Source organism: Pollachius pollachius, assembly GCF_949987615.1.
Source record: "Pollachius pollachius genome assembly, chromosome: 11".
Lineage (NCBI taxonomy): Eukaryota > Metazoa > Chordata > Actinopteri > Gadiformes > Gadidae > Pollachius > Pollachius pollachius.
Genome location: NC_136944.1, coordinates 9236667 through 9261893, shown reverse-complemented (window position 1 = coordinate 9261893; position 25227 = coordinate 9236667). Strand labels below are relative to the sequence as shown.

General features: G+C 44.5%; 2 protein-coding genes across 2 annotated transcripts; both read right to left on the bottom strand.

Moving 5' to 3' along the window:
• Positions 1-251: 251 nt before the first annotated feature.
• Positions 252-11865, bottom strand: LOC307083263 (uncharacterized protein). The gene is made up of 16 exons (XM_079747095.1): positions 11392-11865; positions 10499-10581; positions 9842-9998; positions 9477-9638; positions 8975-9100; positions 8434-8508; positions 7644-7795; positions 7080-7200; positions 3620-4249; positions 2962-3044; positions 2389-2545; positions 2080-2241; positions 1703-1828; positions 1132-1206; positions 760-908; positions 252-605 (listed from the first exon to the last, which is right to left on the bottom strand). Exons 1-16 carry the CDS (start codon positions 11839-11841, stop codon positions 488-490), a joined length of 2826 nt encoding a protein of 941 aa, XP_079603221.1. The 5' UTR covers positions 11842-11865; the 3' UTR covers positions 252-487.
• Positions 11866-22657: 10792 nt separating this feature from the next.
• On the bottom strand, positions 22658-24937 carry LOC307082974 (keratin, type I cytoskeletal 13-like; the record flags this gene model as incomplete). Its single annotated transcript, XM_079746737.1, has 6 exons — positions 22658-22978; positions 23309-23434; positions 23666-23827; positions 23963-24119; positions 24313-24395; positions 24548-24937. The coding sequence occupies 6 exons, from the start codon at positions 24935-24937 to the stop codon at positions 22697-22699; spliced, it is 1200 nt and encodes a 399-aa protein (XP_079602863.1). The 3' UTR covers positions 22658-22696.
• Between the last annotated feature and the right edge of the window lie 290 nt (positions 24938-25227).

Below are 25227 nucleotides of genomic sequence, written 5' to 3'. Positions count from 1 at the left end.
CTGTTCCACGGTGTTAACGGACATAAACAAGCCTGTCACCTCGTTGAGGTTGTGGCTGTGGCCTGTCATATTATTGCTGTTACGCTCATTATGACTGATTATGGAGTGGGTGGAAAAAAACGAATCTTAAGTCCTTAATTCATGTGGACTTTCATTTGAGCTCTGAACGCCACTGTTCCCCTACAGACAGTTCTTACATGTACATTGACACCAACACACATGAAAACACACAATATCAAGGAATTGCTTATAGTTTGCTTTATTTTTTCCAACCACTAAACAGGTTATCACGTAGACATGTTGCCCCAATTGAAGGTGTTAGACATTCAGCTTGAAGGGAAAGACCCAATGTGAAGGAAGGTAATAATCTGTTGAATCTGACAGTCGTAAAGAGATCCTAGGTAGATAGAGAAAGGGGAAGGGTGGGGGTGGGTGTTGTTTGACGAGATGTGACTCCCAGTCTTCTCCCATTGCTGAGGCCAGGGGTTTATCCAACCACCTCCTCGATGATCTTCACCACAGTGGTTGTCTTGGAGGAGGAGGAGGAGGAGGAGGATATGCCCCCGGAGGAGGAGGAGGACATCATGGACGATGATTTGCTCATGCTTGAAGGGATGAAGCCATCGAGATGCATCAGATACATGTCCAAGCTGAAGGACACTAGCTAACTGACTTTGCACTGGCTGCATTTCTGTGTGTGTGTGTGTGTGTGTGTGTGTGTGTCATTGTTCAGCCAACATTGTGATGTGTGCTGCTTACCCAATGCTGCCCTCTCCGTCCAACAGCCTTCTGTACTCAGAGATCTCCATCTCCAGTCTGCTCTTGATGTCCAGCAGCATCTGGTACTCCTGTCCCTGGCGCTCCAGGTCAGCCCTGAGCTGCACCAGCTGCTCCTCCAGGCTGGACACCTTGAAGGGCGGACAGAAAGTGGAGGCGGGTTTCATCGTGTGTTGGGACTCGGGACATCCACGAGGCACGATTGATAAACTAACCCTAACCCTTATGCTGATATTTGCCTTTGTATTACATCTGCGTGCCGCCGGAATAGTGGCCAAATCTGCTGTTAGCTGCTCTATTTGTGACCAATGTGTCGATATGCATGCTGGTAGTGATCAAATGCTTTGTGCTCACCTGGTTCTGGTAGCCGGCCAGTCGCATGCCGTAACGGTTCTGGATGTCTGCCAGAGATGCTTCTAGAGATGCTTTCTGCAAGAACATGGAGTTTAGATTTGGGATGGAAGGAGACGGTAGAAACCCACATTAGACCCTATTTTAACACCATGATGTGGTATGCTGATACGCCATTATCCTGGTACAGCTGGGCACACATCCTCATTATAATGTACAATTTGAAATTGTAATTGTAAGTCAACATCACACCTGGTGGTAAAATAGGGGTCCTTGAAGCAGTGGGCACCACAGGGTAACACTACTGTGGCAGAGTGGCACAGAGAATATGTACAACAATGCCCAAGATTGAGGTTAAAATCCTTTAAACTGATTTAATAGTGATGGCTGGTCAAACTAATTATGTTTTGGGGAGGGGACATGCGCCAAAAACAGCCCCTTTGTGACCCCGCCCCTGCTTTGAAACTCTCCAACAGACTACTATGCTTCCTATAGCCACAAGGTTTCCGCCCAATGCGCATTGGCACTTGGCGGTGCCAATGTCCATTGCAAACCAAGTGATCGGAGTTCTCACCATGCTGAGCTGGGACTGGAGCTCAATCTCCAGAGCCTGCAGGCTGCTCTTTACGTCCTTCATCTCTGAGCTGGTGGTCTTCACGGTCATTTCAGCTTCTGCTACCTCCACACTGATGGCTTCGCTCTGCAGGGGGGCACCAAAGAGGCCAAGGAACGGAAGAGACACACAGGCGGAGGCAAGAAGGTGGAGGGAGAGAAGAGAGGGAATAAGAACCGGGGAGAGGATCGAGATGAGGAAGAGGGATGAAAGGGATAAGGAGGAGAGGGTTAAGAGTTGCCGTGCTAATGATTTGTCGATCTGATTGGAATCATGTGTTGACTATGTGGGCTCTTTTCTTTCGACCGTTGTGATTGGATAGGGATTTGGGCGTGTACCTTGGCCTGGAACCAAGCCTCCAGTTCCTTCCTGCTCTTTGCGGCCGATGCCTCGTACTGCTCTCTGAGATCATCCAGGATGGCGGTCAGGTCGACCTGGGGCGCGGCGTTCACCTCAACGTTCACCTGCCCACTCATCTGGGCACGTGCTGACAGGAGGTCCTGGAGGAGGAGGAGGAGGAGGAGGAGGTTCGGTGTTAGAAAGAATGCCCCTGCAGCTATAACTCAAAGCTGCTGATGAACAGCCTTTCATAAACTTTGCTCTGGGTTTAAGAGAGCCAGGGGCTACGCTTGATGTGAGGCTCAGACCTCCTCGTGGTTCTTCTTCATGTAGGCAAGCTCCTCCGTCAGACTCTCTATCTGCATGGTGAGGTCCGTCTTGGCCATGCCCAGCTCGTTCATCAGCATCTTCAGACCAGCGATGTCTGCCTCCACCGATTGACGCATTCCCAGTTCATTCTCATATCTGGGAAGACATGGGAAGAGAAAATGTGTGGAAATTGTTATGCACGTTTAATATATGTTTTTTTCTTTTCATTTCTGAGGCGAATACCCTTTCAGCCTTTATAATGATCCGACATGCTCTTTTTGTATCATGACGTGAGGCCAGCAGGGGGGGCTATACCGCAGGTAGGAAACTTATGAAACCGATCTGTATACTTTTTTACCGACACACCCTTTTGAAATATGTTACGCCGCGAGCCTAGGTAGGGCTCGATGTTTCATTTGACTTTGAGCATCCCTCTATTGTTCAGTTTAGGTCATATTGTATCGCAATAGTTGCATAGGCATACACCAATATTTACCACAAACCAAACTACGGCTACAAAAGCGTCCCAAAGTTGACAAGGAAGTCCGCCAGGTAAATGATAAATGACTTACTTGACCCTGAAGTCGTCCGCGGCCAGCTTGGCGTTGTCAAGGCTAAGGATGACTGTGGCTCTCGCGTTGATGGCATCCAAGATCTGTGACATCACAAACACTATTTATTAGCTTATTTTATGAATTAAATGTAACCGCATGATTCTTTAAATTTCTGGGTTGTATTTTCATAGTCGAATGCCTTTATTGTTGCTTAGGATAGAAGTGCCGCTATATAAATGTAATGTTATTTGTACACTACCAACAATGAAAAGCAACTTATTGTACGCTGCTTGCATTGGTATGCATGTTGTGTTATGTTTTACATTCAACTAGCCTATGGTTTAGCTACATTCTTGGATTACATTTGAGCAATTTGTTATATTTTAGAAGTTATTTATTGTTATGAGCAAAGCTACTACAATATGTTAAACCAAAGCAGGAGTCCTTATCCTCCATGTTCATCTTCATTTCTCTCTTCCTTGCTCTCTTTTTTCTCTCTCTCTCTCTCTCTCTCTCTCTCTCTCTCGCTTTCTCTCCCTCTCGTTTGCTCCCTCTATCTCTCTTTCTTTCTCTATCTCTTTTTCTCTCTCTCTCTTTCTCCCTCTCTCTCCCTCTCTATTGCTCTCTCTCTCTCCCTCTCTCTCTTTCTCTCTCTCTCTCCCTTCCCCTTCCTCACCTTGTCTTGCAGATCCTTGATGATGGCGAAGAAGGCGCTGTAGTCCCGGGTGGTGGGACCGGACTTGCTGTCCACGAAGCCGTGGATCTTCAGCTCCAGCTCAGAGTTGGCCTGCTGCAGGTCGGACACCTTCTTCAGGTAGGTGGCCAGGCGGTCGTTCAGGTTCTGCATGGTGCCCTTCTCGTTGCCCATGACGCTGTCATCCCCGCCGCCGAATCCTCCGCCGAATCCTCCGCCGAATCCTCCGCCACCGCCACCGCCACCGCCGAACCCGGCACCACCGCCGTAGCCACCACCACCTCCGAAACCGCCGCCACTGCCGAAGCCGCCGCCTCCGAAGCCGCCTCCTCCGCCACCTCCACCATATAAGGAAAAGGAGCTAGCGCCGCCGCCGCCACCGCCGGAGGAGAATGAACGGGATGCGCTCGAGATGCGGACATCTCCCGCCCCGCCGTACATGCTGCGTCCCGAGGCTCCTCCCGAGATGGACATTCGACCGTAGCTCATGATGAGAGTAAGAGGAGGTGGAGGTGGAGATACAGGTAGAGGCTGTGTGCCCTTCTGTCTGCTCTGACCGGAGAGGTGGGTAGAGGAGAGAGAGAGAGTTGGCGTTGAGGGTAGCGTCTTCTCCTTTTATTGGCGATGATTAGGGAGGGGTGAGGGGGAAGCAGCATGTGAGGTGGGCGTTGGCTCTTTCAATATAAACTCATATATCTCCTTTTTTTTTTCTTTCCTCCGGGTGAGGTGATTGACAGGGGATTCAACATGTCTTAGCAGGGAGCGCGTCCCTCTTCTGAGTGTGAAACCCAGAGAGGCATGAGAACAGCCCCCTGGCAAAATAATACCTGCTGCCATGGTTACCCTATGGTCTAAGCATGTGAAACGTGCCCTTGTCTCTATCTTAAACAAGTGGCTTTTTGTGAGGTTGCACTGAGAGGCTGTCAAGAGGACGCTGAAAGACAAAGACTTGTCGGTGACCACTGCCAAATGCTTGGGTGCGCGTGTGTGTGTGTGTGTGCATGAATGAATGTGTGTTTGTGTGTGTGTGTGTGTGTGTGTGTGTGCATGTACGAGTGTCGATGCACCGTTCCTGCGTGAATGGGTGTGCGTTTGTGTGTGTATGTGTGAATGGGTGTGTTTGTGTTTGTGTGTGTGCATCGGTCTGTGTGTGTGCATGTACGAATGTCAGTGCACCTTGCGTGCGTGAATGGGTGTGTGTAAGTGGGTGCATGTGTGTGTGTGTGTGCATGGGTGCACAAATATCGGTGCACATCAGAAATTGGCCTGTGTGTGCCCGTGTGTGCATATATAAACGCAATATATATTTCCTATATATATCCTATATATTTCAATATATATACGTGAACGGGAAACCTTACCATTTCCAGTGTTGGCAACACATAACTGCAGCTTCAACAGCTTAACAACATTGTTATAAAAAACGATTTACACCAAGAGGTGTAGCAGTGTTTTATTTGATTGAAATGTGTGCCTTTGTTGGAAAGACAGTCAAGTGGGTTGGAAGGGGGAGGGAATAACCTGTAGCACTTTGGTGTGAATTATGGCTAAAAGGCCACTTGACTTTGTGATGAAGGCCTCACGGTTGAGGGAACGTGCATGCCTGCTAGGCTAGGCATGTGTTGTAACGTGTAGTATAGTGGAAGAAAATAGTATCCAATGATAAATGGCAGGCCGCGAGGGTTCATCATTAAGTGAACCATTGAACTCAATGCTGTTTTGGCTACTTGCAAAAAACATGTATTGAACACAAGTTGCAAAGGCATTCAACAACATATTTACATCAGAATTAGTTATTTAACATTTATTTAATTTCACCTTTCCAATGCAATTTTCTATACGGGTGAATTCTGTGTGCATACATTTATGCTTGTGTGTGTGTATACACCAGTATGTGGGCATCCATGCTTTGCATACGTGTGTGTGTATGTGTGTGTGTGTGTGTGTGTGTGTGTGTGTGTGTGTGCACATGCAAGCCCTTGAATGTTTCTAGAGTGTGTGTGGGGCTTTGTGTGTGTGCATGAATGTAGGCCTGTGAATTTGTGCACCAGCATTCCTGACCGTACATGCCTGTGTGTTAGTGTGTGTGTGTGTCTGTGTCTTTGTGTGTGGTTGTGTGTGTGTGTGTGCGCATGTGTGTGTGTGTGTGTGTGTGTGTGTGTGTGTGTGTGTGTGTGTGTGTGTGTGTGTGTGTGTGTGTGTGTGTGTGTGTGTGTGTGTGTGTGTGTGTGCGTGCGTGCGTGTTTTTGTGCCTGTGAGTGAGTGTACATACATGCCTGACTTTGTACTAACATGCCCCTGTGTGGGTGTGGCTGTATAAGTGTGTGCTTGTGTGTGTGTGTCTGTGTGTCTGTGTGTTTATGGGTGTATCTATGGGTGTGTGCAGGTTAGCCTCTTGAGAGGCAGTGACTCTACCCGTGGGCAGGTAAAACCGCCCCATCTCAGCCATGTAAGCTCTGATGAGTTGAAACACGGCCTTGGTGCCGCGGACGCTAAAGAGTGGCATCGTGAAATGCTGGGAAGATACGAAGTGGAGAGGAATCAATGGATAGCTGCCAAGCTGCAACAGTTACAAATTAATATACACCGCAAGGGGAATAGTTCAACCCCCTCTAGCTGTATGCGCAGATTTATAATGCCGTAAAACATTTTGACAGTGCCCTTGGCTCTTCTGTCTTTTACCTTTTATACAAAGCAACATAGAGTGAGTCTATTTTACTCAGACGCACCTCATCTGGAAGCAGACATGGTAGACGTCTTATTCAAGGGAGCTCAACTGTAGGTAGACTGCAGAAGGGGTGTGATCCCGTCCCCTTCGGTTAGGGAGTCAAACACACTAACCACTAGACCACTTTGCCTCCCAACGTGTCCACGTTGACCTAACTTGAACTCTGTTTGCAGATCACAGGTGCATGCACGGACACACAGCACTTTAAGAAGGAATCTGAAATTTCTTGCTCATTCTATTGTAACTGACTCAGCAGCAGTTTTTTTCTTTTTAAACCATTGTTTGGCCATTGCTATTCTGCAAGTATGAACTAGAACGCTTGAAGTTAAACACAAAAGATGCATTTGACTTCTTGCCGAGTAAACATAGCTAACTAATTGCTTACAATTGCATGAATATTTGTTCATATAATTATATATTCATTATAGTACCTTTATATAGTGTGTTTTATATAAAAATATAACTTATTTGCTGCTGCTAGGCAAAGGAGCCAGAACCGATGACTTGTACTGCCTCATACTTGCATATGACGTGTAACAATAAAGAATGTTGAATGGTGAATGTAGTTTGAATTCAAATTTTATTGTTTTTTTCTTGTGCTGGGTGTGAGACCCGACCCCACATAGGCGGTTTGAAGATGAGGGTGAGGAGGCTCTTGTGCTCTGTTGGGGTGGGGCTCTTGAACAACATGACGCGGGGGTCTCGTCAGCGGACCAGGGCGCGGGAGGAGGATGATGAGCTTGTGGATGACACCACCTTCCCATCCACCACCACTTCTTCCACCACCACCGTCTTGGTTCGGCTTGTTACCGTGGAGGAGGAGGAGGTTCTACTGCTGGAAAACAGAAGCAACATAGAGTTCATCAAACAATGATGGAAGCCTGGGATTTATGATTGACATAAATAATTCCAAAGGAGAGATTTAGCTGAACTGGTGCACTGTTAAATACGTTACGTAACTTAGACTATCAATCAAGCAGGTACCATTAGAGCAAGAAAGGTTCTTGGCAGAGATAAAGTGTACACAAGGATAGATTGAGCTACAGGTTGAACATACCTCTATGAATAAATTAAATCGTACATATATAATTCTTCCTATGAAGAAGTTCCTTCTTAGTTTCATACTGTTTAAAGTACTTTAAACATCTCCTCATCGAGTCCCACTCTTTGATGTCACATTTCCTTTCCCTTTTTATTTTAGTGTGCTATGTATTTGTAATTTCTATCGGTATATTCCCCTGTATTTTTCAACCCATCTCTGGTACTGCAGGTGCTAACCTCATGCTGCCGCCCTCTCCGTCCAACAGCCTCCTGTACTCAGCGATCTCCATCTCCAGTCTGGTCTTGATGTCCAGCAGCATCTGGTACTCCTGTCCCTGGCGCTCCAGGTCAGCTCTGAGTCCCATCAGCTGCTCCTCCAGGCTGGTCACCTGGTTGATGATTCAAATGAAGAAGAGAAAAGGGGGTCAACCAATCGATGTGTGGGGCGAGTGATCATCCACCCAGGGCCGCCGGACTGCGGGTATAAGTTACACAGTTGTAGGGGGGCCCAAGGCAGAGGGGGGCCCATAGAATGAAAAACAAAATTGTATACAGGGCCCAGAATTTGTTGCTACGGCCCTGCATCCACCCATAGTATTTAGGCGTTGTGTCTTTGAGCTGTGCATTTAAATGGCCACGTTTCATTGCTTGCTTGGTTGTGTTTCTTGGGCGTCTTTCGCACGTTTCTAATTAACGGTGGCGTGTGTATTCGTAGATCATGCTTACATGCAACTTGACCAATTTAAGGCTTTCAGAGGTCATCTGAAGATCTTACAGTCAATGTTCAGGTTGTTCTACTAACCACCCTTTTACTGAATAATCGTTGCAGAAAAAGAGGGTTAAGGTTGGCCTCCAGATGGCGCTCTATGTACCATCAATCCAGATTGTCAAGTTTAAGGGCTGCGTTTTGCATCAAGTTGTGACATGTTGTGAAAGGAGATTTAAGGGAGGAGATGGCATGGAAGAAGGAGAATAAAGAGGGGAAGGGGAGTATAAGGCATCACCAGGAGAAGGAACTCTGCATTACCTGGAACTGGAAGCCTGAGAGCTGCATGCTGTAGCGGCCCTGGATCTCCGCCAGAGTGTTCTCCATAGACGATTTCTGGTAGGGGGAGAGGAACACCTTACATCTTCACTAGCACTTTTTATGGAAGCCTGCTCTGAGTATTTTTTGTGTGTGTGTGTGTCTGCGTGTGTATGTATGTATGTATGTATGTATTTATGTATGTATACATTATATATATATATATATATATATATATATAAAATATGCATATATATATATATATATATATTATGTGTGCTTTTAAGGGTTTTTTACTTAAAACATTTGAACCGATTGATTCCAAAGTGTGATTCTGACAATAACAAAAGGTGCCTTTAACACTAAGTCACATGGGGAAAAGTAGCTCATTATCCATGATCCATATATTTGTACATCTCCCTATGTCCCGTTGGGTCCATTAAGTGAGTGCAGTGTCGCCACGGCGACGTCCAGCCGTAACCACACTATCCTGCCCCCCCTCCTGGTGGTCAGTGGTCACTGGGCCCCAGGGTCCGCCACTCACCATGCTCATCACGGCCTGCAGCTCGATCTGCAGCGACTGAAGGGTACTCTTCACCTCTGTGATCTCAGACCTGGAGGACTCCAGGACAGTGGTCTGTGTGACCACCTCCTTGTTCAGCGTCTCTGTCTACTCACAACAGACACACACGCGCACACAGATGCACACACCGTTTTACTCTTCAAAATGTTTTCACGTAACCCTCAACATTTGGATGACTTTGGCTTTTAAATTCCCCTATCAAGTAGAGGGTTTGCTTCAGCATTTCTCTCTGCATTTGAAAAGCAGGTCTTTGATTGTTTGCATTGGGGTCATAGCACGTTTGGTCTGTCAAAGGATAACACACTTCACCACATGTCAAATAATGACCCACGAAATGATCCAATGTGCCCCTTGAGACATACTCCCACATCCATCTCCCCATAGCACTCCAATCACAGTGCGCACAGCGCAGTACAGAAGGTCTTACGTCTACCAATAAATACGTCTACCCCCCCCCCATTACCTTGGTGTGGAACCATGCCTCCAGCTCCTTGCGGCTCTTGGCGTTCATGGCCTCGTAGTGCTCCCTGACCTCAGCCAGGACCTTGCTGAGGTCCTCCTGGGGCACAGCGTCCACCTCGACGTGTACCTGTCCTCCCATGTGGGCGCGCGCCGCGATGAGCTCCTGGAGGGACCCAAAGCAACAGACCACTGGTTAGACTACTGGGGTCCTATCACTCTTTACTTGCTCCACTTTCCCCCTGATAGTGTTGCCCAGGTCAGGAGCTTGCTTGGCTCTTGAACCACCACCTCTTGAATCAACCAATGCGTGTGTGTGTGTGTGTGTGTGTGTGTGTGTGTGTGTGTGTGTGTGTGTATGAACCACACCTCCTTGTGGTTGCTCTGCAGGTATAGAAGCTCCTCATTCAGGCCCTCCACTTGCATGGTCAGGTCAGTCTTGGCCATGCTCAACTCATCCAACACCCTCCTCAGGCCAGCGATATCCGCCTCCACCGACATGCGCATATTCAGCTCGTTTTCATACCTGCATACATGGAGGTGTGTGTGTGTGTGTGTGTGTGTGTGTGTGTGTGTGTGTGTGTGTGTGTGTGTGTGTGTGTGGGGGGGGGGGGGGGGGGGGGGGGGTGATATGAAGTAGAGAAGTAAGAAAAGGAAGAGATGGAAAGGAAGGAAACATGCATAGCAACTCCAAAGCTTTTCTTCGCTCATCTTGTGCAGGCACAGAGCCAGCATGTGGTTAAAGCAATGCACATTTTAAAGTTGTAATATATTGCTCAGTAGATGGATTTGTAATGTGCGAATGTAGAATTCAATAAATATATAACCATTTGTATTTTTTGGAGAAAAATAAATAAATACACATTTTACATTTATATGATATGTATACATATTAAAAAAGCCTAAAGGTAAAAATTTAATAGATCGCCTTACACAAAACAAGATAGTGTAGTCATACTATGAGTTTGTGTGATGACTCCATTTATTTGTCTCTATGGGTTAGGGTTAGGGAGGAGTAGTACTCACTTCATTTTGAAGTCCTCTGCAGCTAGCCTGGCATTGTCGATGCTGAGATGGACAGAACCATTGGCCAAGCTGGCAGCTCTGATCTAAACAATGAAGACGGACAAGCACACAGATGTTCATAGCCCACAGTCGATTTTTTTGTCCTATTTGTTGAATTTCCCTTTACATCCTGAAAGTAGTATCTGTGGCTGTCACAGGCACAGATACTACTGTCAGTAATAGGCCTGTCAAATTATTTAATTCCCTCAAATGAAGTTATTGGATGGCCTACCTGTCTGTCTACCCAACCGGTTACCTGTGTGTACTCTGCCCATTCACTCACTGCGCATGTCCGCAGTTTTCCACATGGCCAGGCAGACCTATCGCTTAAGCTAAGGGGTGAGTCACATGATTTGGGGGAGTGGTTCTGGTGGCATGGAGGCATGGAGTCAGGGGTCTGATTTTTTTCAGTTGGATACTCTCCGGAAATCACATATGGATATGTCTGCAAGTCTGCAAGCAAGGCTGCAAGACAGTTAAATGAATCGACACAACAAAGAAGTCAGTCGATTGGCATGGCCTTAGTATCAGACGTCGTGGCTACCGTGGGAATGCAAATGCAAACTACCGTAACAGCACTCAAGATAGAGAGAAGAAGGGAGGTATTTCTAGGTCCAAGGAGAATGCAGAAGAAATCGTGCTTCCCAAAATTGCCTACTCTAGCTTTAAGTAGAAATGCATGGCTTTAAATATCCCCCCACACCTCCCCATGTGAATGTAGTAACTACTAATGTAGTAAGCTGCTTTAGTTGGTATCAGGGGATGGTGCTTATCCGGGGGAAAAAAACCCACAACCCAAAAACATGACATGCCCATTCAAATAGTAATGCTATTCAAGATAAGCTGAGGCTCACCTTGCCCAACAACTCAGCGATGGTGGCAAAGAAAGCAATGTGGTCCTTGGTGACGGGCCCGGTCTTGCTCTCCAGGAACTGGCGGATCTTCACCTCCAGGCTAGCGTTGGCCGTCTCCAGGCTGCGCACCTTGACCAGGTAGGTGGCCAGGCGGTCGTTTAGGTTCTGCATGGTGAACTTCTCGTTGCCCATGACGCAGTCGTCCATCCCGGAGACGTTGAAGCTGCTCGAGTAGCCTCCACCCATGCCGAACGCAGAACCGCCACCACCCGATGAGAAGGACCTGGAGGAGGAGGAGACGCGCACCCTGGAGCCCCCAGCTTCACCGTAGACACTGGCGGCCCTCCCGCCCATGGACATTCCTCCGCATCCCATTCCAGCCATCAAAGAGCCCCCTGACATGGAGCCACCGTAGGAGGTCCTGGAGCGAGATGAGAAGCAGGCTGCCATGGTAGAAGGAATGCTGTGTTTTCTGCTCTGGGTGAAGACCACAACTGGAGAGAGAGCGGGAGAGGTGTGAGCAGATGGGGATGTACAGCTGTTATTTAAAGCGGGAGGCTGATGATGTTAATCACTTGCCGGGAAGAGAGTACAGTTCTCAAAGGTGCGGTACCTCCCTGGTCTTGGTTTATCATAGGTGCGGTTCTTGAAGGTCAGGCAGGAATGTAACCTTTACGCTAGCTGCCATGATAACAAAGATGGCATTTCGGTTCTATGCTTTCACCATGCCGCGACCTGCTGGTGATAATGTCAGCAAAGCCTTCGGGCTCGGGGTGCCCTTTGGAGGGAAATTACTAACTATTACTATTGCACTGTTGTCAAAGCACGTCAATTAAGTCAATTCAAAGAGCACCCACTTAAGTGGCGGGCTGGTGAATGAATATTAGGAATGTGATCCTGGGTGCTGGACGGGGGAGCAATATAAAAGATGCACAAAACAACAAATACCAGTACCAACTCACAGCTGTCAAAATGCAGTATAATTGCACATACATAATATAAATATGTAAACACATATTGCCTAATGTGAACGTTTGATTTTCATCTCACAAACAGACGGTATGGGCTGTTAAAGGGTATCATTTTGCATACGGGTCGGCTTAGCTCAGGCGTGGGAGCGGGTTGGCCTGTAACCGGAAGTTTACCAGTTCAATCCTCAGCGCCTTCTTAAAGGGAGTCAAGGAGCGATGAGTGAGACACCTTACCCTAAATAAGTGCTCCCGACAAGTTGGCTGCCGTCATCTCGTCTGAGAAAAAAGAAAGAGACGAAGAAAAGGAGACCAGGAAAGGTTAAAAAAAAGTGTGAGAAAATACAGTTGGAAGGAGATGGGTGGTAAAATATGTGAATGCATATAAGAAAAAACATGAATGTTTATTTACCAAAAGCCCATCCTTCCTAATTAATGTTAAGAGAGAGAGAAAATTGTTAGTTTTTAGATAGAAGAAGAAACTACCACACGTTATTCACTGGAACGAAAGCGACCTGGAACAATGTCTATTATACACTGTGGATGACCTATGATGTATAGGGCTTGTACGTTGGATGTCACAATGACATCCATTTTGAAGCACAACAGCATTGGAAAGTTGGTTATTATGTTAGAATTAATGTACTTGGGGTGATTTTGTACAGTACTATCTTGAAATGATTTGTCAGGATTGTTAGCAATTGTTGTTTGAAACTGCCACAGTGTTTCTCAATGCTCTCAATGCCCTAAATGTAAATGTTATGCAACGAGTGGTGATGCAGTTGTATCGATACAATCGTAATGATAACCTCATACTTAAGAATCCATCTATCATACCAATGCAGCGACAATGACACATATTCAAAGCGAAGCCAGTGACGTTTCTAACAGTTTATCCACTCAATATATGCAAATCTTTGTCCACAATAAACAAAAACAGGGCCAGGGGCGTGTAAAACCAGTTTACACACCCCTGCCCTTCCTCTTCACCCAATTCCTCAACTAAAAGCTTTCTTTATCTTTGTTAAGGGACAATGTCACCGTTGTATTGAAGTCTTCCTGAGGTGATGGCTTTGAGAGGAAGAACATGAAACACCAAAACAGGCTGAGCTAGTATGACCACAAACTTTAGTTAGTATTAGTATGGTTAGTTTAGTATTTATCTGAGGCTGAATGGACTTTTGTTAGGTCATTATGAGATGGCTCAGACCAAAGTGACTTCCAGAGCACCCATATTAATGTTTTTAATAAGCAGCTGGGGGGGGGGGGGGGGGTTCGGTCCTGTAGGAAATCCTACAGGTGGTGGGACGTTGTGGGTTGAACACAGACCCCTCTCCTGGGTGGTTTGGGGGACAGGATGTGCTGGGGCTAAATTTGGCAAAGGGATTTGTAGCAGTTGGAAATGCATCTCCTGACCTTTTATTTGTTTCAACATGATCAAGAAAATGACAGCTTTCCGGGGCGTCATGCCAAAGAGTTTGTTTGTTTGTAAATGTCAGGACAGAAAGGTGAATGTCATAATTGCATTCATTCTACCACTTGAAAAAGGTGGAGTTCTACTTCTTTTCAGGACACACACACACACACACGCATGCACACACACACACACACACACACACACACACACACACACACACCAGCAATGTGTAATATGGGGTGAGGGCTAGGGTTCAAGGGTTCAAGTTGTTTGTTACTTTTATTCATTTTATTCTATATAATGCACATGCACAAACCAGTCCATAACACATAGTTTTGACTTCATGTAACTATAACTGTCTCCGAGTTCAGTTTACCGCTACTTTAAAGCAGCCCACTCGATTGACATTTACCGAGCCACACCACCTTCAAATAATCGTACTACGAACCCAAAGTATGATATGAACATACCGTCAAAGAGGTATATTTGCATTGCAATTATAACCAAAAGTAATGAATAAAAACAACATTATTTGTCTAAGTTATGCCTATGTGTCCGCCCATCATCCGCCATATTGAGAGGACGCAAGAAAGTTGTAGTGCTGTTAAGGTCCTAAATCTACTTGAATATACCGTAACCTAGGCTAATAAATACTTTGTTGCAAAGTTCTTGCATGGGAAACGCTGTGGCTGTTTCAAACAACAATTCCTAACAATCATGTCATGACGAAACATTTCAAGATTAAGTACTGAACAATGAGGAAACAACTTTATTGGCCTCGTAACATTAGGCCTAGTAACTTAGGCCTGTGTTTTTTTTTAGTTTTCACACGTTTCTGGAGCAGATTGTACGAAGCCCCTAGGGTCATTTTCTTTTCTTTTTTTTCAAGGGAAGGCTTTTTTTTTTTTTCAAGGCTTTTGGTTCCCTCCCCCAAAAAAATACGGAACCTGCGCGTGACTGAAGCCGCCCCCACAATGCCCTGGATATGACAAAAGCAGCCTTATATAGAATTAGTGCAATTATATGCCCAAAGCAGTATGTAATTTAATTCTACTCTAGGTAGGATTAAATTACACGAGAGGATTGCTTCCAATCCTCTCGATCCTCCATGCATCTGACTAGTTCGCCAGTGCTGCTTTCTGCTCCCACGTCTTTCAGAAGTATGTCCACGTATGTTGGTGTGGGACGTCCTCTTGATCGATGCCCGTGTGTTGGTTCCCATAGCAACCGCCTGCTTGCTGGAAGCTCGCGGTGTCTCTGGCAATGACCGGTCTCATTCACCTGACTGCTACCTTCTTCTTAGGTATGGTAGTATTATATGTGTGCTATAAATATGGGTGAAAAAAAATAGATAAGTTGGCTAGCTGTACTGCCTCTTATTCATGTTTCAGCATTTACATCATGTGATGTCATTAACCTGTCGTCTGCAATTATATATATAAAGCCTAATAATTAGCAAATTGTGCTCTCGCAAGAGCTTCTGCAACAAATGCCTGTCTGTCATTTATTTTTCTTACAAAAAATAAGCAATGGCAATCTGCTCTCAGTTCCCTCTCTTATATCTGAACTATAGTTATTTGCAAATAATTCACCAAATTTGAATTAACGTCACCACTACATATTGGTTGGTTTGAAAGTTGGTGGACTTTGGGTGAGAACAAACGCTGGCCATGTTCCTAAGACTGTGGGCTTTTTGAAAAAAAAATCTGCAAAAATCCAAACTAGCCTCATCTTGTTGCTTCTCCTTCAATCCGAAGATTATACTGACACTGTGCCAGGAAGAGATTTAGAAAAAGCTAGATTGTCTATTCCTTTTTACTCTTCATCATGAATAAGTCCTTTGCACACTTTGCGAGCTAATCCAAGCTGTTGAAAAGAAAAGCAAACAACGCACACTATCACTATACATGCTAAGTTCACTGACAGTCACAGTACATAGGCCTACAGCATGAACATATTGTATTTATGAATACAATTACTTATAAATAAAAAATATATGGAGGAACGCCGTGGGCCACTTTAGCCCCCAGAGGCCACTGTCGTAACGTACTAGCACCTGTAAGAAATTGCAGCTGTATAGTGTAAGGGCTTAGATTCGTAAGGCATGCCCAGACTCATTTGGTGAAGTGGGGCTTGCCCAAACGACATTGATTCTTTGCGGAGAGTTGCAGAGAATATTGGACCCTACATCAAGAAATGAAAGGAATGGCAGACATTGATCAACAATAATAATTTGGTGTTACACATATGATCCACGAACTATCCATAAACGTTAGCGGATCGGGTGGCCACACCCATTTTTGGGTGGGTATGTCGTTTTGTACCTGTATTGTAAATATGAGGCGATGATTTTTATTTTTCATTAACCAGCCCGTCATTGTCTCACCAGCAAGAAAATAAATAATGAGGGTAGTATGAGTAGTATCTCATCAGTATAACATCAATAAAGATCTGCTGTAATGGAGAATCAACTCAAGGATTTATGTATGTTGTGTTTAACGACAATAATACTAATACAAATTGCAGGCAAAATGTTTTTAGAGCCTTTGCGAGCAACTGCATGAATATAATTGACATATGCATACATTAATACATAAACATTAACGTTTTAGATTCATGCAGACTATACATATAAATGTGCAGATGTGACATGGGCATTTAGCATACCCGGGGGTCGTTTGCGCCGCCTACAGAGCAACAGTGTGTATATGTGAAGAGATGTCGCAGTGTTGTCCCGCTGCAGGTAGATGGCAGTCTGATAACGGAAAACAAACAGTGCAGACCTTGTCTCGTGGCTGCATTACCCATAGACATCCTATACATAGACGCAGCATTGGCTGCTGGGACGCGAGAAATGCGGCCGCCATCTTGAAGTGGGGATGGGGGATGTATTTCTGCTTGGGAACACAATTTGGCATCGACAACCACCATTCGGACTTGTCATCATTGGTTCTGTCTGTGTTTTATAAGATAAGGCTGCACCACATAGCCAAACTCGCCTCTCTTGAACTTCAGAAAGGAAGCACGAGAAAGAAGCTATGCAAAACAGTCCTCTTTCAGGGTTTTAATCCCACACAGATATTGATATTTTTTACATTCACATTGCCTTGCATACACTACATTGGTCAGTCTGTATACCCTGACTGCTTTTTATTGTATTTTGAATTTCACTCCTAATTCAAGATAATCATCAATTCCCATCTGCAAACTCCAGTCCATTCCACCCATCCATCCACAAAAAAACATTCCATCAGCAGATTTGTATCATGACGCATTCTCATTTTAGACAGTATAAGACAATACTTTCTTAACAGTATAATTGTAAACATGATATAAATGGAGTCAAGTAACAATATTCAAATGCTAACATTGTTGGGTAAGACAGAATTTGGTTTTATCTGAATCCAGTGAAACAGATTGGTGGTTTTAGCTGATATAAAAACTTTCAGGTGTTTATATATGTTGTTTAAGTATTTGGCAGACGCTTTATTCCAAAGCGACATACATAAAAAATACATATAAAACAATCACTGTGAACATTATAATAATTTAAGGAAAGAATGTTGTTAATAAAAGTAAATACAAAATATCAATGCAAAGTGTCAAGACAGAATAAACTCTGCTGCTGCAGCAAGTCAGAGATACAGTCTATAAGGTAAGATATATAGATATCTAATGTATTCATTCATACATTGTTTATGTAGGATATATATGTATATATAGCCTAATCATATATTGTTTCTTCAACTCAAAAATAGCTGACCGTTTTTTTTCCTCTTTCTCGGGGATTATGTTCCCAGTTCTGATCTCGGCCATCTAGTCACTTATAGCATATACGAATATTCTATTACTGTTAAGCCAACTATGAATAATAAAACATGCCAAACCATGTGTCCTTTATCATAGCTACACGCATGACAAAAAAACTGGTGAAAATCAGTGGTATTCAGTGAGGTATGATTAATTAAATGCGCTGACAGTTCACTGAGTGGAGCGGATCACCATTCCAAGATGGCGGCCCGCGTCTCGTCAGCGCCAGTAGGCAGTAGCGTTCGATGCTCGGTCTATGATATAGGATGTCTATGGTCTTACCTCTGCCAAAGTGCCATTTGATGATGTTAATTAATTTGCATGGCAGTTCCAAACAAGAAAGAAAACAATGTCTTTAAACGTTGATATGTTTAAGACCTTGGGTGATACTGCAGGTATGAAATGATAGAAAAAAGTATTTCCTCTGCCAAGCAGTTTAACATTTTCCCCTGTTCTTGGTGGGGGATATGATATCTGAATCACTTGACTACGGATTTTCCCAAGATTTGGTGGGCAGTTTGGTTATTGGAAAGATTATAAGATATCAACGGTGCACGCCAATCAGCCAAATGGGGTGTTGTAAAGGGCGTGGCACACACAAAAGTGTGCATAATTTATTTTAGATTAGCATGAACCAGCAACAAATAGGGCCCTATATTAATGGTCTGAAATGCAAGTGAGAAGCGCCAAGCGCAAGTAGCTTTGTGGGCGGTTCTATGGCGATGTCGCTATTTTACCGGCGCAAAAATGACTCTTGCGCCCGGCGCAAATCATAAAAGGGTTGGTCTGAAGTAGCCTAATTACCCGTAGGTGTGGTTTGGGCGTAACGTGCAATAAACCAATGAGAGTTCCAGCTCCCATCCCCTTTAAGAGCCATGAGCACATTTGATTCTGATGAGTTGATATTTTGACAGGGCGTCTGTAGTCTCCGATGAGACAGATGCACAGGAATTTCAAACTTCAAATGGCTCAGTTTATGGCCAAATAATATGGCCTAATTCACACATGGAATAGCGTTTTCTTCCACAGCTTCAGAAACACTGAGTCCTCAAATAAATAAGAAAACCTCAAATAAAAAAGAAAACTTAACACACATATGATATGCGATAACTGTGGTTCTATTTAATGATCTACACAATACATTATAAACATTGTTTCTTATCAGTATTGTATGCATTATCGTTATCAACTTGTGTTCCTAATATGCATGTGTCCCCCGTTAATATACATTACCATGGACTGTATAATGCGTTACGTGTTTAGTTTGCGTGTGTTTAAATAGATGGACGCACACACGAGCGCCCGCATTCATTAATTCTTTTACACATACACACACGTGCGCCCGCATTCATTCATTCTTTTTAACACTCGCGGTTAAACAATGTTTTCTCACAATCAAATACTCATCAATCCTAAAAGTTATGGGCATGTACACAATGTCTGTGTCAAGAAAATATGTGTTTGCTGTACAGTGTTTGCAGATGCATTGATTTAAAAGTACAACTTATTACCGCTGTATCAGCTGTTCTTTCCCAAATAATTTACCAAGAATGTGTGACTAGGTAGATGAGAGAAGCGAAGTGTATGCGCGAGGTGCACAAGCAACATTATGCATGCGCCCTTAAAATAGCATTGAAACTGCAAAATAGCACCAGGGAACGTTTGCGCCAAAACACGCCTCCTCCATTCGTCGAACAGCCCCTTGGGGCGCAAGATCATTCCCTAATTTACCGACGCATGGCGCAGGAGGGATGAGAACGCTCTGCACCAGTTGCAAACTAGCAACGACACATGCGCCAATGAGAAAGTCAATTGCGCCGGATGCAAGATAGGGCCCATAATCCTGAAAGTTTTTTCAAGGGTTCAAAATGAATTTTAGTTGACCTCCCCCAGCCCCTGCAAACCTCCTGTTTTCTTGAAAATCTCCAAAGGAGACCATGCGGATTGTCAGACTCAGAGCAGCCAATCAGCTCCCTCCAGGCCAGGTCCATTTCTATCAAGCTGATTCCTTGGCGGAGTTCTGTGATCAACTTAGCAACTTTTCTTGTTGTTTAAAGGGGCGTCCACGGTCCTGGTGATAACGAGACGACTCCTCAGTGATGACGCTCACGCTTACTTATGTTCCTGATAGCGACCGTTTATGTAAAGTTCCTCACAGCAGGTTATTTTAATCTGATAAAAAAACAGTCAGAACCAAACAGAACTTAGTTGGATCAGTTCAAGTTTGAACGCCTTTATTTCCTTGTAGCCTATCACCTACTATCCTTTTGCTTTAATTCATGAGAAGCAAATTGTATTGCCACTGGAAAGCTACGTTTAAAACGTTTAAAACTGAGCAAAGTCGATGCAAACAGGCAGTTACAACGTCAATCAATAATAAAGTATGTGAAATGGTTGTTGATTATTTTATATTGAGTAAAACTTTCATGTTCCGGCATGTTCATGCGCGTCACTAATAAACCATACATCACCAACTTGGCAACTTTCCGATGACGCAAAAATATTTTTTACCCATAATCTCCAGCGATGTGAACGCGCCATAACTAACTGATCACATGCCCCTACCTACGAAAGCCAAAGGCATTCACTTGAGAAAATAACTAAATACACACGTGGACAAAATTGTTGGTACCCACTGAAATAACTTGAAACTGACAAAAGTAATAATAAATAAACATTTACTGAAAATTAACCAATGAAAATCAGACATTGCTTTTGAATTGTGGTTCAACAGAATCATTTTAAAAAACAAACTAATGAAACAGGCCTGGACAAAAATGATGGTACCCCTAGAAAAGATTGAAAATAATTTGACCATAGGGAAATGTTAAACTAAGGTGTGTCCTCTAATTAGCATCACAGGTGTCTTCAAACTTGTAATCAGTCAGTCTGCCTATTTAAAGGGTGAAAAGTAGACACTGTGCTGTTTGGTGACATGGTGTGTACCACACTGAACATGGACCACAGGAAGCGAAGGAGAGAGTTGTCTCAGGAGTTTAGAAAGAAAATTATAGACAAGCATGTAAAAGGTAAAGGCTTTAAGACCATCTCCAAGCAGCTTGATGTTCCTGTGACTACAGTTGCACATATTATTCAAAAGTTTAAGGTCCATGGGACTGTAGCCAACCTCCCTGGACGTGGCCGCAGGAGGAAAATTGATGACAAAATGAGATGGATAATAAGAATGGTAACCAAAGAGCCCAGAACAACCTCCAAAGAAATTAAAGGTGAACTCCAAGGTCAAGGTACATCAGTGTCAGATCGCACCATCCGTCGTTGTTTGAGCCAAAGTGGACTTCATGGGAGACAACCAAGGAGGACACCACTGTTGAAAGCGAATCATAAAAAAGCGAGACTGGAATTTGCCAAAATGCATATTGACAAGCCACAAAGCTTCTGGGAGAATGTCCTATGGACAGATGAGACAAAACTGGAGCTTTTTGGCAAGGCACATCAGCTCTATGTTCACAGACGCAAAAATGAAGCATACCAAGAAAAGAACACTGTCCCTACTGTGAAACATGGAGGAGGCTCAGTTATGTTCTGGGGCTGCTTTGCTGCATCTGGCACAGGGTGTCTTGAATCTGTGCAGGGTACAATGAAATATCAAGACTATCAAGGCATTCTGGAGAGAAATGTGCTGCCTAGTGTCAGAAAGCTTGGTCCCAGTCGCAGGTCATGGGTCCTCCAACAAGATAATGACCCAAAACACACAGCTAAAAACACCCAAGAATGGCTAAGAGCAAGACATTGGACTATTCTGAAGTGGCCTTCTATGAGCCCTGATCTAAATCCTATTGAACATCTGTGGAAGGAGCTGAAACATGCCATCTGGAGAAGGCACCCTTCAAACCTGAGACAACTGGAGCAGTTTGCTAATGAAGAGTGGGCCAAAATACTTGTGCACAGGTTGGCGTGTCCATCTATTCGTCACACATCTAGATGGACACGCCCACCTGTGATGTCACAATGCTGCACATTTTGAAAACGGCTTGTAATGGCTAATCACACTCACACCTGGTGGTATGATATGTCCCCTTTAAGAAGTTGCTGACAACTTCACAACATTCAGTAAAAAGGGAAAATTCTACCAAAAGTTGCATTTTGCAGTGAAATTAAGTATGCACACTTCCAATTGTTCTGACAGTAGATCAAAAACTATTAGTTTGTTTTTGATTTCACACATATGCCATCTTGTCTCTTTGAATTTTGTTGAAGTCAATCTATATACATACATAGCCTTTTATCACAAGGATCGAGAATTTCAGTCAAATGTATGGGTGCATAGGTTTTCAAAAGGTACATCAAGGCACTATCTAAATGTTGGTTTAACACGTTACCCATGTAAGTGTGATTTTGTAGTAAATGTAGGAATGTTTTGTCGCAATTATGAGAAAGAATTGTTCTATATACGCAGAGGACAGTTTGGAGCATGTGAAAGAGAGGCGAGAGAGATTTCATGTTTTATGTTATGTTTTTAAAAGTTATGGAAAACGCAATATGTAAATCTTTATAATTGGAAAATGTAGATCGGAGATGCAGCCAGCACAGCCGATGACCATCTGTTACCTCACTGTTTTCCCTGGCCGGGTTCATTTATGACGTTTAGTTCTACAACTGCTAATTCTCGTTGATTCCAGTCAGGTAAGTTTTCATTGAGGGTTGTAATTTGTCGGTACAGCACAGTGAGCCCAGAATCTCTCCCATTGCTACTCACAACCCTCCCGTCACTCCATCAATGACTCCTCTCTCTTGGATCGTCTATGCTTTGGTTTACCATTTATTTCTTGGCTCCTATTTGATTTTATTATCGGCCATCCTCTTGTTTCTTTTACACAAAGTCTTTAAAGCCCAACATTTTCTCAACTATTTTTAAATAAGCAATTCTAGTCTGCTACATTTCTCCAGTGGTTTTATTTATGCAGTTTCATGTGCCCCCTCATAACAAATCCATCCGCCAGTGATTTGATTGGCACTTGGGAAAGTCAAAATATCATTGCAAGAACACACAAGATAACACATGCAAAGGCACATGTCAGTTCTTCAGAAAAGTTTTGTTTTTCAGATTTCTGTTAACGGAACATCATTAAAGCACAAGTAAGTGTACGATTTATTGTACTACAACAGTAGTAGTGTAAGTTCTAGTTCTAGTAGTAGAAGTAGAAGTAGAATCAGACAGCTCTCCGTCCATCAGCCTCCTGTACTCAGCAATCTCCAGCTCCAGCCTGGTCTTGATGTCTAGCAGCATCTGGTACTGTTCTCTCTGGTTAGCCAGACCGGCCCTCAGTTCTCCCAGCTGTTCCTCCAGAGCCGTCACCTGTCTCTGGTAGCCTGCCAGCATGTTGCCATACCGGCCCTGTGTATCTCCCAGGTTGCTTCGCAGGGACGCAATCTTTTGGAGGAATGGGAGAAAAGACATAAGAATGCATGATGTTTTGATCAAATGTTACTTGTCGCATCAACCAAGACCCATAAATACCTGTACATGCCATATATGTCATTAAGGAGCAGGTAGGCGGTAAGAAATCTTGCTCTCAGGGATCACTATAGGTGGACTGCAGACATAGGGGTCCCAACCCAGAACATCTAGTCTTGGAGTCAAAAGACCTGATTATTCTTCCCCCTTTTGGAATCAATTCTATTCCATCCCATTCTATACTAGACCGTTCTATGCCATCTCACTCTGCTCTGAATAGTGATGCATGAGGTCTCGAGGTCTTACCATGCTGCTTTGGGATTGGAGCTCAATCTCCAGACTCTGCATGGAGCGTCGGGTATCGGTGAGCTCGCTCTTGGAAGACTCGACCGTCAAGGTGCTTGCAGAAACTTGGCTGTTAAGTTCGTTCGTCTGGAGATAAAGAAGATCGTTAGAAACATTGCAAAGAGAATTAAAGATATAATCAGAAAGAGGAGCCGCCTTTTGTAAAAACTAAGCATATTTGAAAAAAAATAAAATAATACCCCAAGGAATCAAAAGACAAGACATACTGAATCAAAGGAAATCCTTTAACTAGTGATTGTGCACGGGCAACACATGCAACCACCGGGTTTCAAGCATGACATGGTGCAGCCAGCCCACCTTGGTGAAGAACCAGGCCTCCAGCGCCTTGTGGTTCTTCTCTGTCACTCCCTCGTAGTGACTCCTAATCTCGGCCATGGCGACGGACAGGTCCGCCTGTGGTGCAGCGTCCATCTCCACGTTCACCTGACCTCCCATCTGGGATCGAATAACCAGTAGCTCCTGGAAAAGCACAAACACACACAATCACACACACATCAACCAAAACATGAACCAACAGCGCGATTTAACTGTTAGACAATATGGCCCGCTCCACAATCATGTTCGGGTGTCTCTTTCGGTGTTGTTTTGCCTTACCTCCTCGTGTGTCTGCTTCATCTTGAAGAGCTCAAGTGTAAGCCCCTCAAAGTCCTCCTGCAGGCTGCTCCTGTCTCTGGTCAGCTCCACCATAACCCCTTTGAGATTAGTAATGTCTGCCTCCACCATCTGATGCATAGCCAGCTCATTCTCATACCTGGACAATGAAATGAAAGCTGCTTTATGTGGATGTACACACTTTGTGCTGATGATCAATGAAAGACACGTATGGTCAATGATAACCTGTATCTGTGTTTGAATGTCAGTTAGGTCATCAGACCCACCATGTGTTTTATGACTTTATGTTGCATCATGTAAAAAATCATGGAATAGACACAAGGTGAACTCACTTCATTTTGAAGTCATCTGCTGCAAGTTTGGCATTGTCAATAGCCAGGAAGATACCAGAGTTTCCACGGGCGGCCAAGTTAATCTGAAAGGAGGGTTGAATAGAATGGAAAGTAGAGTCTTATTATTCAATGTTCAACAAAATATACACCTTATTTAGATAGTAACTCCAAAATTTAGAGAACTTCAAATCCTTTGAATGGTGGAAATGACATTCAAAAACTCATCAACGCTTACCTGGTACTGAATGTCTTTGATTGTTGCCTGGAAGCCAACAAGGTCGTGGGCCTCCGGCAACATCTTGGTCTCCATGAACCTCATGATGTTCAGCTCCAGCTCGCGGTTGGCCTTCTCGAGGATGCTCACCTTCTCCAGGTAGCTGGCCAGACGGTTGTTCAGGTTCTGCATGGTGGCCTTCTCGCTGACGGACTGGTTCATGGAGCCGGCCTGGCTGAACCCTGAGCCCTGACTGATGCGGACACCGAAGCCCCCTGCGCCGCCATACACACTGCCGCCACCGGCTCCGGAGGCCTGGGCACCAGACATGTCAGACGAGGAGGACATCATCCTGGAGCTCCTGATGGCTGAGCCAGAAGAGTAACCGCTGCGGCTTGAGAAGGAGGCCATTGAGTCGGTGGTTGTTTTCTGAGTGGCTGCTGTGGTTGGTGTTGTTGCTCTGCTGGTCAGTGGCTTGAATGAGCTGCTGAAGAGGCAGCCTCTTATATGGGCCTTCTGAAGGGCGGATAGGTTTCTGATTTTCACAATAGTTGTTTCACCTAAAATGCTGCCCAGGGCAAGAAAAGTGCCCAGGGCAGGGAATGTGCCTCTGATGTCCCCCCCCCCCCCCCCCCCCACCAGCCAGCATTGTTTTAACTGGTCTGGTCAGTCCAAGGGGCTGTGCCCTTTTAGTCCCTTGC

Excerpts from the sequence above, each read along its gene's own strand:
- LOC307083263 (XM_079747095.1), bottom strand. The coding sequence starts at position 11,841 with ATGGCAGCCTGCTTCTCATCTCGCTCCAGGACCTCCTACGGTGGCTCC. Across the intron at positions 7,796-8,433 it reads TCTCAGGCTTCCAGTTCCAG|GTGACCAGCCTGGAGGAGCA; the intron begins GTAATGCAGAGT and ends ATCATCAACCAG. Across the intron at positions 909-1,131 it reads TGGCCGGCTACCAGAACCAG|GTGTCCAGCCTGGAGGAGCA; the intron begins GTGAGCACAAAG and ends CCGCCCTTCAAG.